Here is a 12,749-nt window from a genome sequence, read left to right on the forward strand (position 1 = left end):
AGACAGAAATGAATAGCTTATTGTACAGAAAATAGCGAATATATGTAATGTCCCCAAAGTGTATTGCAACATTACATAAGATGAGCATTCTCAAAACACTGGGAGACAGTGTGGGACGCCCGGCCGCTGGCAGTGTCCGGCGGGGGAGGCAGCCACTCTGCCCTTTGCCATCCACCCGTCAAGCACAGAGACCCGCGAGCTCGGCCAACAGGGCGATCTGCAGGCACTGTTCCAAGCAAGCAAGGCTACCGGGCTTCCATGTTATTTCAGGTAAATGTTCAAAAATCAGCTCCACAGAATAGCACTGGTGATAGGTGTTGACCTCTAGGAGGGAGGGGATCCACAACTGATTTGGTCGCTGTGAGGGAAGTAAGGAAAAAATCACTTACTTTTTATATGGTAATTATAGATAAATGGATAAACTCACATAGAAGGCCATATATTTTTACACATATTTATGTCTCCACATATAAGTACATGTACACACACCCATGGTTTTGCATTGATGTGCACACCAGATTGCTGCCTATGTCTATATGCTCAGGTCTAGGACTTCAGGATTGGGAAAACCCACATTCAAAAGGCTTGAATCTCTTTCCAGATTCTTTGGTTCCAAGATAAACTAGGCAATGGCACAAACTGTCAAAAAAAAAAAAAAGAAAAAAGAAACATAATTCAATAAGCAAGACAATGAAAAGAGCTGGTGTAATGCGGAAATGAAAAGGTTCTGAGACCAGAACGAACGCTGCTCCGGCGGCTGACGTGGGGGTGAGGGAGCAGGGCACGCAGTTGGCTTCCAGGGCCAAGAATTTTACGTCAAGTTTTCTTGGCTGTAAGTGTTGATCGTTGTTACTTAAACTTTAAAAAATTGAAATACAAACTCATCTAACTTGCCCATTTTTTTTTGCAACAAATTAATGAAGCAATTTAAGTCTTTCTGATGAAAATGAAACCCAGGTCGCCTTGCAGAGAAGGACCAGCTCTGCGAGGCCCAGGACTGTCTTGTGGTGCCTGGAAAGACCCAGATGTGGACGCAGATGTGGGCTCCGGGGACACAGGAGTAATGTCGACATGCCATACTTTCACCCTACCTTTGGAGAAAAGTACTGTACATCTTGTGTGGACTGAGGTTAACCTGTGGTCCTTTGCCATTTTTCAGTGCCACTGATAAAAATCTCCCTCTTCCCGTCTTCTAGCTTTGAGACCAGGAGTGGCAGTGGGAGGAAGTAAGAGTGAAAGGGAAGGCCGTCACGATCGTAAAGGTGACAGGGAAGGTGGCACTGAACGGCACCGGCGAGCTCCCTAGGGGCAGGCCCAGCCCGCCTCCCTCAGGCCTCCGGACGCCGATATGCTCATTTTTGGTGTTCAGTCAACTTGCAGGGTGCCCCCACCTTGCCAGCTGGCACTCTTCACAGTGTTTGGCCTATGGGGATGTGTCCCATGCCAGTAACATTTGCCTTCTCTGCCAGTTCCTACGATTTCAGAGAAAAGACACAGTACCAGGGATTAAGTGGACACTACATCATGGAACCTGCAAACTGTTTTTACAGAGGTTCCTTGTACCCTTACAAAACAGCGCGGACGGAAGGCAAGCTTCTCCGTGCTGGACGTCCAGACACATAAGTTTACTAAACAACTGCTATGCACTTGAAAACAAACTGCAATAGTTTTTCAAATGGGTCGTAGGGCAAAACTCGGCTGTCAAGAAGAGCGGGCGTTTACCAGCGCCATGTAAGCACAAGTTCAATCCTCTCCCTTCTCAGTTTACAGATTATGTTCTGTGGCTGTGACCTCAATGTTTCTGTTAAAAATTGATGCAACGTAAGTTCTATTAGCCTTTATAAACATGTTTACAGAGCTTTTTTCCTATCCCCAATGTTTAACTGCTCATCATTTCGAACTTAAGAGAAAAGGGGATCTTTGGAGGAAGGGTGTTGCTGCAGAAGTGGGTAAGTAACTTCGAAGGGCCCGTGACAAAGCGCACCTTGCTTCAGGCCTTATTTTCTGTAGGCCGTGAGCTGAGAAATCTCTTAATTCATAGTTGCTGATTGCCTTCCTGCACATCAATTTCTATAAATACCACAACAATCCAGCAACATCGTTATTGAATACTCATCAACAAACAAGGAATCTAAAACCGGATGCCCTTACTAAGTTATTTCAGATTGCAGACATCCTTTGCTGGTGTATCTATCTCACACTTTTTCATCAAATTAAATTTTCCCTTATTTTGGTTTATTTTAATTGAAAAATCATTTTAGGATGTAGAAAGCACACGGTTCAAATAATACATGTATTCATTGAGCCTGTGCTTTTGTCGTCCAGGTGCTGGGACTGGTCCACGGACAAAACTGAAGGAGGGCGCGTCTTTGCGCCACTCCCCTTCTAGCAGGTCCGCCGCGCCCGGGGCGTAACTGAAACAGAAGCAGCCCCGTGGAAGGGCTCACGGTGACAGCGTGAGAGGGTTGGGGCAGGGTCGGAGGTTGCAATACTCAATTGCTCGGTCACAGGAGGCTGCGCTGAAGAAGCGACATTTGAGCAAACACTTGGAGGTGGAGGCGTTAACCATCCAGCCAGAAGAGCAGAGCCCTGAAGCAGAGAAGGGACAGCCAGCGCCAACGCCCCGGATCAGGACCAGGCCTTCAGTGCCAGGAGCGGCAAGGTGGCCAGGACACATGCACAGAAGGGCTGGCCGGGGAGAGGGCCAGACATGTGATCAGAGAAGACATGACCATAGAGGACACTCAAAAGCTGGTCAATGCTCTGAGGAAATGGAGAACCACTGTGGGCTTTTGAGCAGCAAAGTGGCCGGACCCGGCATTTTTCCAGGTCACGCTGGGGCCCAGGCAGGTGCAGGGGCCTGAGTTAGGGGCAGGCTCGGCACCGCAGGCAGCAAAAGAACAGACACAGATGGCGAGAAGCTGTCTGTGTCTGGATATATTTTGAATATAGAGGGTTTTATGACGGAATGGCTATGTGGTGGGAGAGAAAGAGGAAGAATCAAGGATGGCCCTGAGGTGAATGTTCTAGAATGATGACTTCTCACCAGGGAAGACGGGGACAGCTATGAGGGGGAACTCATCAAGGAAGCGCAGGAGCAGTGTTGAACATGTTGAGTCTGAGATGGACATCAGCCATCCTGACAGACGCGATGAATATTTAGGGAACACATTCTACAAGCAACAGGCCCATCGCTTAACCTTCTTTCCCTCTTGCTCATGCTAATAACCACAGAATTGCACGCTGAAAAGTACTAATTAATAAGCTACAGTAATCCTCAATTCTAAAACGTGTGTACTCGAAACAAGGAATGGGGGTGTCGATGTCTGAGACGAATATACACCTGCCGCGTGTGCGCGGTGGGGCGCACCTCAGGACTTCCTGAGGGTAACCTGCATGGCCCAGCGCAGCCTGGCGTCCTGGGTCAGCGACCCTGGCTGTCTGCTGCCATGGTAACTACCGTGCTAATGGTTTTAAGGGTGGCACCGGGAGTCTGGCCCCCTTGGAGGGGTATGGGGCTAGGGAAGAACCAAAGAGAATTCAAAAAAGCCTAATTAACATTTTAAATAGTTTGACTTGGTTTTTTTTGACTAGATATTTAGTGTACTTTGAAATTTCAAAAAGGAAATGAAGTAATGAGAGATTAATCCATACTGAAAAACTCACCCAAGGAAATGGGGGGAACCAGGTTTCTCACTGTTAGGGGTTACAGACCAGCAAGAAAGGGCAGCTAAAATGATTCAAGTGATGCTGGTGGCTGAGAGCCAGATACATCCGTGTGTCCTCACGGTCAGCGTAACACGTTCATAAGTGTGCGTGCATCCCCCCGTGAGCAGATGCCTGTATTCCATGCTCCGCCAGGCAAGGGGCTGGAAGGAAGCACAGCTCGGTAGCAACAAGCACACCAGCATCCAGACCTTGGTTCCTAACACCATTTTCCAACAGAAGGAACCAAAGTATAAAATAAATATCCATGAGGAGACACTGATATAAATCACTGAATAAATAAATGGATAGACAAATTCCTCACATAAGAGAATCCCAATTAATTTATGTACATCACTGCCCCCCAAGGAGATGTAGCTCACCCCCACATCCCTTACCTGAGGGCTGCGCACAGCGACCTCCCTCCAAAGAAGGCAGCGCAGACGGAGCGGGGGCTGGGGTAACCCACCGCTCTCCCCGCCCCGTCCCCTCCCCCGGTGCCGCTGGCCTCGAAACCCCACCAGCAGCTAAACGTTACATTTGAACCTTACGGCCATTCCCTCGTGCTCTGTTTTTTGGATTGTTTATTCTTTTACAGTACTTTGATTTTGCAGTTTTGGCTTATGAGGGAGTTTGCTCAACATGAATCCAAAAATGCTTTTGCTTACACCACTTCTGAGAATTAAAAACAGACGTGATGTTAGTATCAGTGCTATTTTAGAACAAACTCAAACACACAAATTGTGAAAAGCTAAAAGGAAGTTTGATCTTAATCTTGTAAAAAAATATACATCTATATGTTGTGTAATATTTTTTAAGATCGGCTTCTAAACGAAGTAATAATTCGAACAAGGCAATAACCTCTGCATTTAATCCTATTTTCTCTCTTAAAAATGATATACCTTCCTCTTTAACTGTTACATTTTCCTGACAAATTTGATCAGTGTATATTGTCAGTCTGGATAACTGAGCCCTCAAAAATCTCATCTCCCTACTTTGCTTTCCATGTATGTTTCACAGTAAAGGCCCCTAAGTAAGAAAGTGAATCTATAGGTTAAAAAAAAAAAAAGTATTTTACTTTTACAGTAATGAAATGTGTATCCTCAGAGAATATAAATAATTTTTCATATTTCACTATTATGGACCAAAACACATTACACACACTCAATCCTTACTGAAATATTTTGCTGGGTTATCACAGTCTATAGCATTTTATAGAAAACAATGTGGAACTTTCTAGCAGATAAAGTCCAGGCAGATTTTTTCATTTCAATGCTAACATTGAGGTTGTTTGGTGATTTAAATGTAAATCTACAATTACCTCACTATATGCAATTTTTTTTAAATGTACAAATTTGGTGAACGCTTAAGAAATCATAAATCCTAATATTTGTTCTGGACTTCTGTTGCTCCTAGCAACAGGATCTGTCCTGCTATGGAATGGAATAAGGAGTCTGTTGTGTATTAAGAACAACTCCACGTCTGCCTCCAAACACAGGCTTTTGTATTTTCTAGCTTGGAAGGGGCAGGGGGTGGGGAGGAGACCCTTGAGAAGTGTCTTCAAACAGTGACAAATCCGTAGCCCAAAGGCTCATTCATACCATCACTATGTGAAGGTGTTGAGAAAAAGGTGGTACACAACTTCATCTTTTCTTCAAGCGCTCAGCCGGCAGCAATCTACCTGACAGGACTTGGAAACCAGAACGTTTCGCGTACCCAGAGTGCTCTTTTCCCGCGGGGAGGGGGAGGCGGGAGTGTCTGGCCCACCCCACGGGAACCGCACAGGGTGCAACGCAGAGGGGCCGCGGCAGGGGCGGCCAGGCGGACCCACGGGGAGCGGGAGCAGCAGGCCTCTGGCAACTGCACCTTGCGAGCCGCCGTTTGCCCAGTTGTAAGGAGCCTCTGCACCCCGACGATGGCTACTGGTCACAGCACTGGGCTCAAACCAACAGTTTCTATCGCTGACAGCTCGGGGCCCCCGGGTCTGACTCCCAGAGAAAGATGCCCCTCCCTGAGCCACCCACAGCACCCCCGTGGGGTGGGGGTGTGAGGCTGCTTTCTCCTCTGAAGGCTGACCCAGCCCCCGCAGACTAACACGAAGGAGACAGGATCGCTGTTGGAAAGGCACTGGCAGGGAGCCACCGAATGGGGAGCGGTGAAGTCAGAGGGTAACGGCGACCTAGCAATGGGAGCGGGAACCACCAAGAGGCCCCCGCTTTTCGGAGGAAACTGACAAATCCGGAACTTCCCCTTTGTGCGGGCCGCTGCAGCTTTGCCCCTGCGCAGGAGAGTGTGATAAATTCCTAGGCATTGCCAAATTCCCTCGTTCTGCACAGGCTCCAGGGAGAGCTGCTGTGCTGGGCAGAGTCAGCCCACATCCAGCCAGACGGGCGCACTTCAGGTGAAATCCAACCCACAACCGTAACCTTGTGGGAGGTCCTGGGCAGCGAAGGAAGGAGGGGAACATTTATTTTAGAGCCCTTTATGCTTCCGATGGCGCAGAAGCAGCAGTTGGGGAAGCCTGATGCCTATTTATCAGGAGAAGAGGTCTGAATTCTCTGAGTCCTAATGGGTAGAAAACTCTGCAGGCTTCCAGGCCCGTTGCCTTCAACGGGGTCCTCGTTTAAGGACCCCGGTAGTGTCAGGGACGCACTTGGAGGAGAGCCTCTTCTGTTTTCATCACTGTTGACAACTAGGGAGCTTTTGATCACCACTGATGCACCTCCACTCCAGACTGCGTTCTCAAGAGAGGTGACCCCTCCAACAGCTACCTTACAGGGCCACCATCATTAGCAGCTACTGGTTCTTAATCTTGCTGAGTGGGAAACCACAGGGCAACACTATCGAATCACTCCCTGAGCCAGCTTACGACAGGCATAGAGAACACTAGCGCTTTAGCACCATCTGACTAGGGTGATCCATATTGGTTATGACAAGCCAGCGTGTGCACCTCCCCCTTCCCTCCACCACCTTCACCGTCGGACAGCGGCCAAACCAACACTATTGCAGAAGCCAGGGTGATTCACACCACGTGTGATTTGTCACATCCGGAGGTGAGGAGAGCAGGGGTAAACTCCTCTTCCTCTCCCTGCAAGGGTAAGGTCATCCCAATTACCCATTGATTCACAGTCCTGGAAATATTTAAAATGCTACTTTGGTGGAGTCCCCAAGTATTACATCACCCCCTGAGTTGACAACAGACTGGTAGAAAAAAGAGACGAGAACAGTGGAAGAAGTGAACTCCCAAGTAGTCAATCTTGTAGAGCTATTTTTCACCCAGAATGTCATCCATTGCTCTGACCTAGCCATCACCTTGGTGCTGATGACAGCAGAGCCTTGAAGCGGCGCAGACCCCCCTCCTCTAAGCCCCAGACCCAGGCTGCCAGCCACACCGGGCGTCCTCACCCGAGCCTCTCCTTGGCATCTCAACGCAGACAGCGCTCCATGAGCACCTGCATCACCTTTTCCCAGAACTCACTCTGGTCCTCTCTCCGGTTCTTATCTACCTTCTCATCCAAACCAGAAACCCAGGGACCCCCTCCAGCTTCTCCCTCTGCTCTGCTCCTAAATGTAACCCATCTCAGCTGCTCGCCCTTCGCTCCCTGCGCCGCCGTCAGTGGGCTTCCTCCTCGCTTACTTAAACCCGTCTCTCTCCTCCAGTCTTGGCCGCCTCAAATCCATCCTCCAGGAATTAACAGTTTAGGACCTATTATGTATTAGACCCTGATATTGGCACATGATATATTATCTAATTTAATCTTCGCAAAACCTGTGAGCTAAGATCGTTAGTGTTTGTATTTTACAAGTAAGGGAACTACCTCAGAATAATTTGCCCAAGACCCCACAGCTAATCAATAGCAACCCTGGCATTGACACCTGGGATAAGAGCCCACATTCTCGAATGGTGTTCCCCTGTGCAAGAGTTTGTACTGCATATCTGCAAGAAGAAACTGCTGATCTTCAAATGACTGCACAATATAAGGATTTTCAAAAAACAAAACGGAACTGTAGTTTAACAGCTTTGCAGTGAGCTGGGGGTCAGGCCCTGCCTCAAGGCAGCCAGGCTGCCCTACTCACCTGATGACTCCCTTGGCACTCAGCTTCCCTACCTGTGAAACAAAGGCCCTAATACTCTGCATGTTATCGGGTAAACGTGGATAATAAATAGCACAGTACTTGTAAAACCTTTAATTAAGACTTAATAAATACCACCAGCAGGCAGGAAGAGCACACAGCCAACACAGGAACAACCGCAAAGCAGAAGGCGCTACTCACGGAAGCCAGCAGCCGGCCATCCTCCTTCATGGCGAGATAGCGGTTGGCGCACACTCCTTTGATGGACACGACCCCTCTCTCCTCGGCTTGGAGCTGCAGTTTGACTAGGAGCAATGGGGAAAGTGAGCTTTGTAGCATCGTAGAAAGAGGCACCCACCACCACGTTCATGCGACGTAAAGGCAGGGGACACCAGGGCAACCTGGGCGTCCCCTCGAGGAGCTGAGGGGCAGGGCATGGGGAGGGGACGGGGGCGGGGGGCGCATGGCAAAGCTACCACGGGAGACGCAGGTCCCCTAGAGGGGAGCGCCGCCTGACCCCCTTCTCCCTCTGACCAAGAGGAGGGGCAGCATGGAGAGCGTTTCCCTTCAATATGCGATTAGCGCCCACTTAGCTGGGTAACTGCTCGCTTTCTTCGTAAGGGCGCACAAATTTAAGGGTACGTAAAACGTAAACCGCTTGTGAGAATTTCCATGCCATGGCCTGAGTCTAAGTCTAAACTCTCCAAAGGTTATTTTTAACCAATTCTTCAGAAATAAAATAGGATCGAATCGCTATTATGTTTGGTTTGTACTGCCTTGAGTTTCAATATATCTTACTTGTAGCTTCCCTTTCAATCCAATACCAGTGCATTTTTCTTCCTCTTGAGGGAGTGCAATGTATAGTTGTGTGTTGTTTTTTGTTTTGGGGTTGTTGTTTTTTTTTTTTTTGTTTTTTGCAAATATCTATCTAGTGAAAAACAAAATGTTTGCTTAATTTGCTCATACAGTATAAAAAGTGATTTTCAGAATGTAAGGCACTGAAGCAGCTGGTCTGCTATGCTGCATTATCAGTTTTAAGCAGGTTGCAGGAAAACAAAAAGATATTACATGAGTATAATGATAATGTACTCATGTAATATCATGTAATAGAGACAAATCATCTAATTCAAAAAAAAAATGAAGTTCAAGTTTTCTATTTTGCTCTTCTTGCAAATTTCTAATTTGCACTCTCCTGCCTAGAGCAGCATTCCCCCAAATTTACTTGGCTAACAGAGGTTAGATTAAAAAAATAGGCTCTGGGGCCAAATAAATTTACAACATAACTATGCTGTTTACGAGAAAAGCATTTTGGCCCTGGCCGGGCAGCTCAGTGGGTTAGAGTGTCGTCCTAATAAGCCAAGGTCGCGGGTTTGATCCCCTGTGAGGACACATACAAGAACGGACCAATGAATGCATCGATAAGTGGAGCAACAAATTGACGTTTCTCTCTCTCCATCTCTCTCTCAAAAAAAAAAATCAATAATTTTTTTTAAAAGCACTTTAGATACAAACATCCAGGCAAACTGAACATAAAAATGTGGGGAAAAATATAAAATGCACACCCTGAATGTAAGAATGCTGATATGGCTATATTAGCATCAAACGATGTGGACTTCAAAGCAAGTATTAAAGTACTATAATTAAAGGTAACAGCATTATGTCATAAGAGGGTTAGATACATCAGGAAGGCATAATAATCATAAACCTAGTAATAGAACTCTAAAATATATGCAGCAAAAAACTGACAAATGAAATAATCAAATCAGTAAGAATATGTAATACATGAATAACATTATCAACCAACTTGAGTTTTTAAAATTTTAGATCACGTAGGTTTCATTCATCCGAGACTTTATTCTTCTCTTAACATCCATCCAATGCTCATTTCCCCATTGGGTTTGAATTGTTCAAATCGATTAACTTCAGCTGAGCCATTCTTTTTCCAAAGTCACCAAGATATTAAGTCATATCAAGGGCTCTGGTCCTGAACTGTTGGCGCTCCTAGTGCCTTTATTTTTTTAAGAATTTGAGATACAATTCACACCCGACAGAATTCCTTTAAAGTGCACGTTCAGTTTGATGGGTTTTAGTACACTCACGAAGTCACGTGGCCATCGCCACAATTAATTTTAGGACGTTTCATCATCCCATAGCCTTTAGCACTCACCGCCCAAGCCCATAATACTGCCATCCCCAACCACAGCGGTCCCCTAACCTACCTCCTGTCTCTACAGACTTGCCTGCGCTGGGTATTTCATTAAATGGAGTCACCTCTTCAGTGGTCCCTCGTGACTGGCTTCTTTCACTTCACATGAGGCTTTCATGACTCACCCACGCGGTAGCCCTTATCAGTGTTTCATTCCTATGAACTGCCAAATAACATTCCATGGACTAGAGAGGCCACATTCGATTCACCCATGTCAGCTAGTGGGCCTTTGGTTTGTTTCCAACGTCGGGATATTACAAATAATGCAGTCATGAGCATCCATGCAAAGGCTCTGCAGACATGCGTTTTCATGTCTCCTGGGTCTACGGCGACTATACCAAAAAGTTGAACTACTAGGTCATGGAGTAACTCTATGTTTCACTAGGCTGTTTTCTGAATTTTACCTCCCCAGGTTCTGATATCCTCACTTCCAAGCCAACCTTGCTACTGTGTGTGCGCGCGCGCACTCGCGCATGCAGGTGGGTGGGTTTTAATTATAGCCATCCTAATTCGGTGTGAGGTGATATTCCATGGCTCTTATCCACATTTTTCTGACGGAAAATATGCTGACCATCTTTTCATGTGCTTACTGGCTATTTGTACACTGTCTTAAGAAAAATTTCTATTCAGATCACTGGCCCATTTTTTATTAGGTTATCAGTCTTTTTATCATTGAGTTGTAAGAGTTCTTTATGTATTCTAGGTACAAATTTCTAATCAGATATCTGAGTTGCAAATACTTTTTCCCATACTGTGTGTTGTCCTTTTACTTTCTTAATACTGTCCTTTGAGGCAAAAACATTTTTAATTTTCATGAGATGCAATTTTATCAGTTTGTTCTTTCACTGTTTGTGCTTTTGGGGTCCTTTCTGCCCAGACTGACATCACGAAGATTGATTTACACCTGTTCTTTTCTCATCCAGCTTCAGTTTTACCTCATTCATGCAGCTTCAAGCCATTTTGAGTTAGTTTTTATGTGTGACGTGAGGGTCCAGTTTCATGCTTATGTGTGTGGATAGGTCCAAAGGGACAAGTTCATTACACACAAAGAGCAGGTACAAGGGATGTTCCCCAAAGTAAGTTATTGTTGGCCATGAACCAGGTCTCAACACATTTAAAAGGACTGAAATCATACGGAGTATATTAGAAATTAGTAACAATAAGACATCTAGGAAATCCCCCAAAATTTGGAGATTAAGCAACATATTTCTAAACAAAACACAGATGAAATAAATCACAAAGAAAATGAGAAAATATTTCTAATTATCTGATAATGAAAATTCAACATGCTTCAATGGAAAGGTATAGTTGTAAATGTTGATACTTGAAAAGCAAAAAAATTTATGAAAATCTAAGTGTCTACCTTAAGAAGTAGAAAAAGAAGAGCAAATTAAGCCCACAGTAGTAGCAGAGGGAATACTACATAAAATTATACATTGAATATATACAGATTAGTAGAAAATAATCCCAAAGTGTTGACAGTCATTTTGAAGTGGTGAAACAAAAATAATATTTTACTTTCATATAATTGATACTGAAATTTTTTCTCAGTTACACTTATGCATCTTTTATAATAAAAACATGACAATGTTCGCATTGCCAGAATTTTTAAACAATCTAGAATACGAAGTGTGTGCCATAGTAAACATGGCTATGGAAATAACATTCATGAGTTCCAAGAGGGAGAGGAAATTTCTCAATGAAAAGACACGTAAGAGACACATCAGTCAAAAGTACGGTGTAAACCACATTTGGATCCTGAGTAACACAAACCAACGGTAAAAAACAAAAATATATTAAGACCACAGGGGAAATGTTAACACTAACTGGGTATTTTGTGCTTCTAAGGGAAATTTTAAGTGTTCAGGCATGAGAGTGGAACCGTGAGCACTGTTCAAGCCCTTGCCTTCTGGAGATGCATATTCACTCCTTACGTATCCAGCAGGCACTACCTGCACGCATATCACTTATGTCACGATTTCTGTAGCCACCTGTAAATGACCCGGTCCAATGGCGTGGTGTCTGGCACGCACCTCCAAACCACCCCGCAGTCAGGAGGGGAGAAGGGCTGGGGGCGCAGGCAGAGCCGGATCAGCCGTGCGAGGTCAGCTGCGGCAGCTGGTGACAGGCATGTGGGGCTTTGCTGTGCTGGTCCTTCTATTTTTGTATGTATTTTTGAAACTTTCTCTAATAAAGTTTTGCAGGTTAAAAAAGAATAGAAAATAACCAGAGGCAGGTCACTGGGCAGTTGTGTTAAGTCTGGGTAAGCAATGTATCGAAGGGTGCTATCTGGCTGCTCTAACAGCAAATGCCCGAGACTGGGCGACTTAGCAACAAACTGTATTTCTGCCAGTTCTGGAGGCTGGGGAATCCAAGGTCAAGGCGCTGTTAGACTTGGGGTCTGGTGAGGTCCTTTTCCTGGTTCACAAACAGCCGCCTTCTCTCTGCCTTCACACAGTGGGAGGGGCTTAGAGGGTCCCTTTTCCAGGGACACTGGCTCCACCTTCCCAGAGGCCCCGCCTCCCAATGCGGCTCATGGGGGCTAGAATTTCAGCATTGGAATGTTCAGGTGACACAAACGTACAGTCCCTCGTGGGCGTGAAAACTGTGCACCTTCTGGAGAGAGTCCTCGCAACTCTGGGGGTCAGTGCAAGGCGCACTCTCGGCCGGCGCTGCTCACGGAGCCCGACAGTCCTGTCCAGGGAAATGGAATCCGGGACGTGCAGGTCGGCCTTCTCGTCGTCACTGTCCCATGTTGGGACAG

The 12,749-nt window shown here is 46.0% G+C and overlaps 1 protein-coding gene across 1 annotated transcript in view; it reads right to left on the bottom strand.

Annotated features, from left to right (window-relative positions):
• Positions 1 to 12,749, bottom strand: part of FGF2 (fibroblast growth factor 2) — a 42,923-nt gene that overhangs the window by 1,026 nt on the left and 29,148 nt on the right. Inside the window, 1 exon segment of the mRNA XM_054562084.1 lies at positions 7,981 to 8,084. Coding sequence (XP_054418059.1) covers positions 7,981 to 8,084 — 104 coding nt within the window.

Source organism: Pteronotus mesoamericanus, unplaced genomic scaffold (genome assembly GCF_021234165.1).
Source record: "Pteronotus mesoamericanus isolate MK-2021 breed Mesoamerican mustached bat unplaced genomic scaffold, CSHL_Meso_final contig_163, whole genome shotgun sequence".
Taxonomy (NCBI): domain Eukaryota; kingdom Metazoa; phylum Chordata; class Mammalia; order Chiroptera; family Mormoopidae; genus Pteronotus; species Pteronotus mesoamericanus.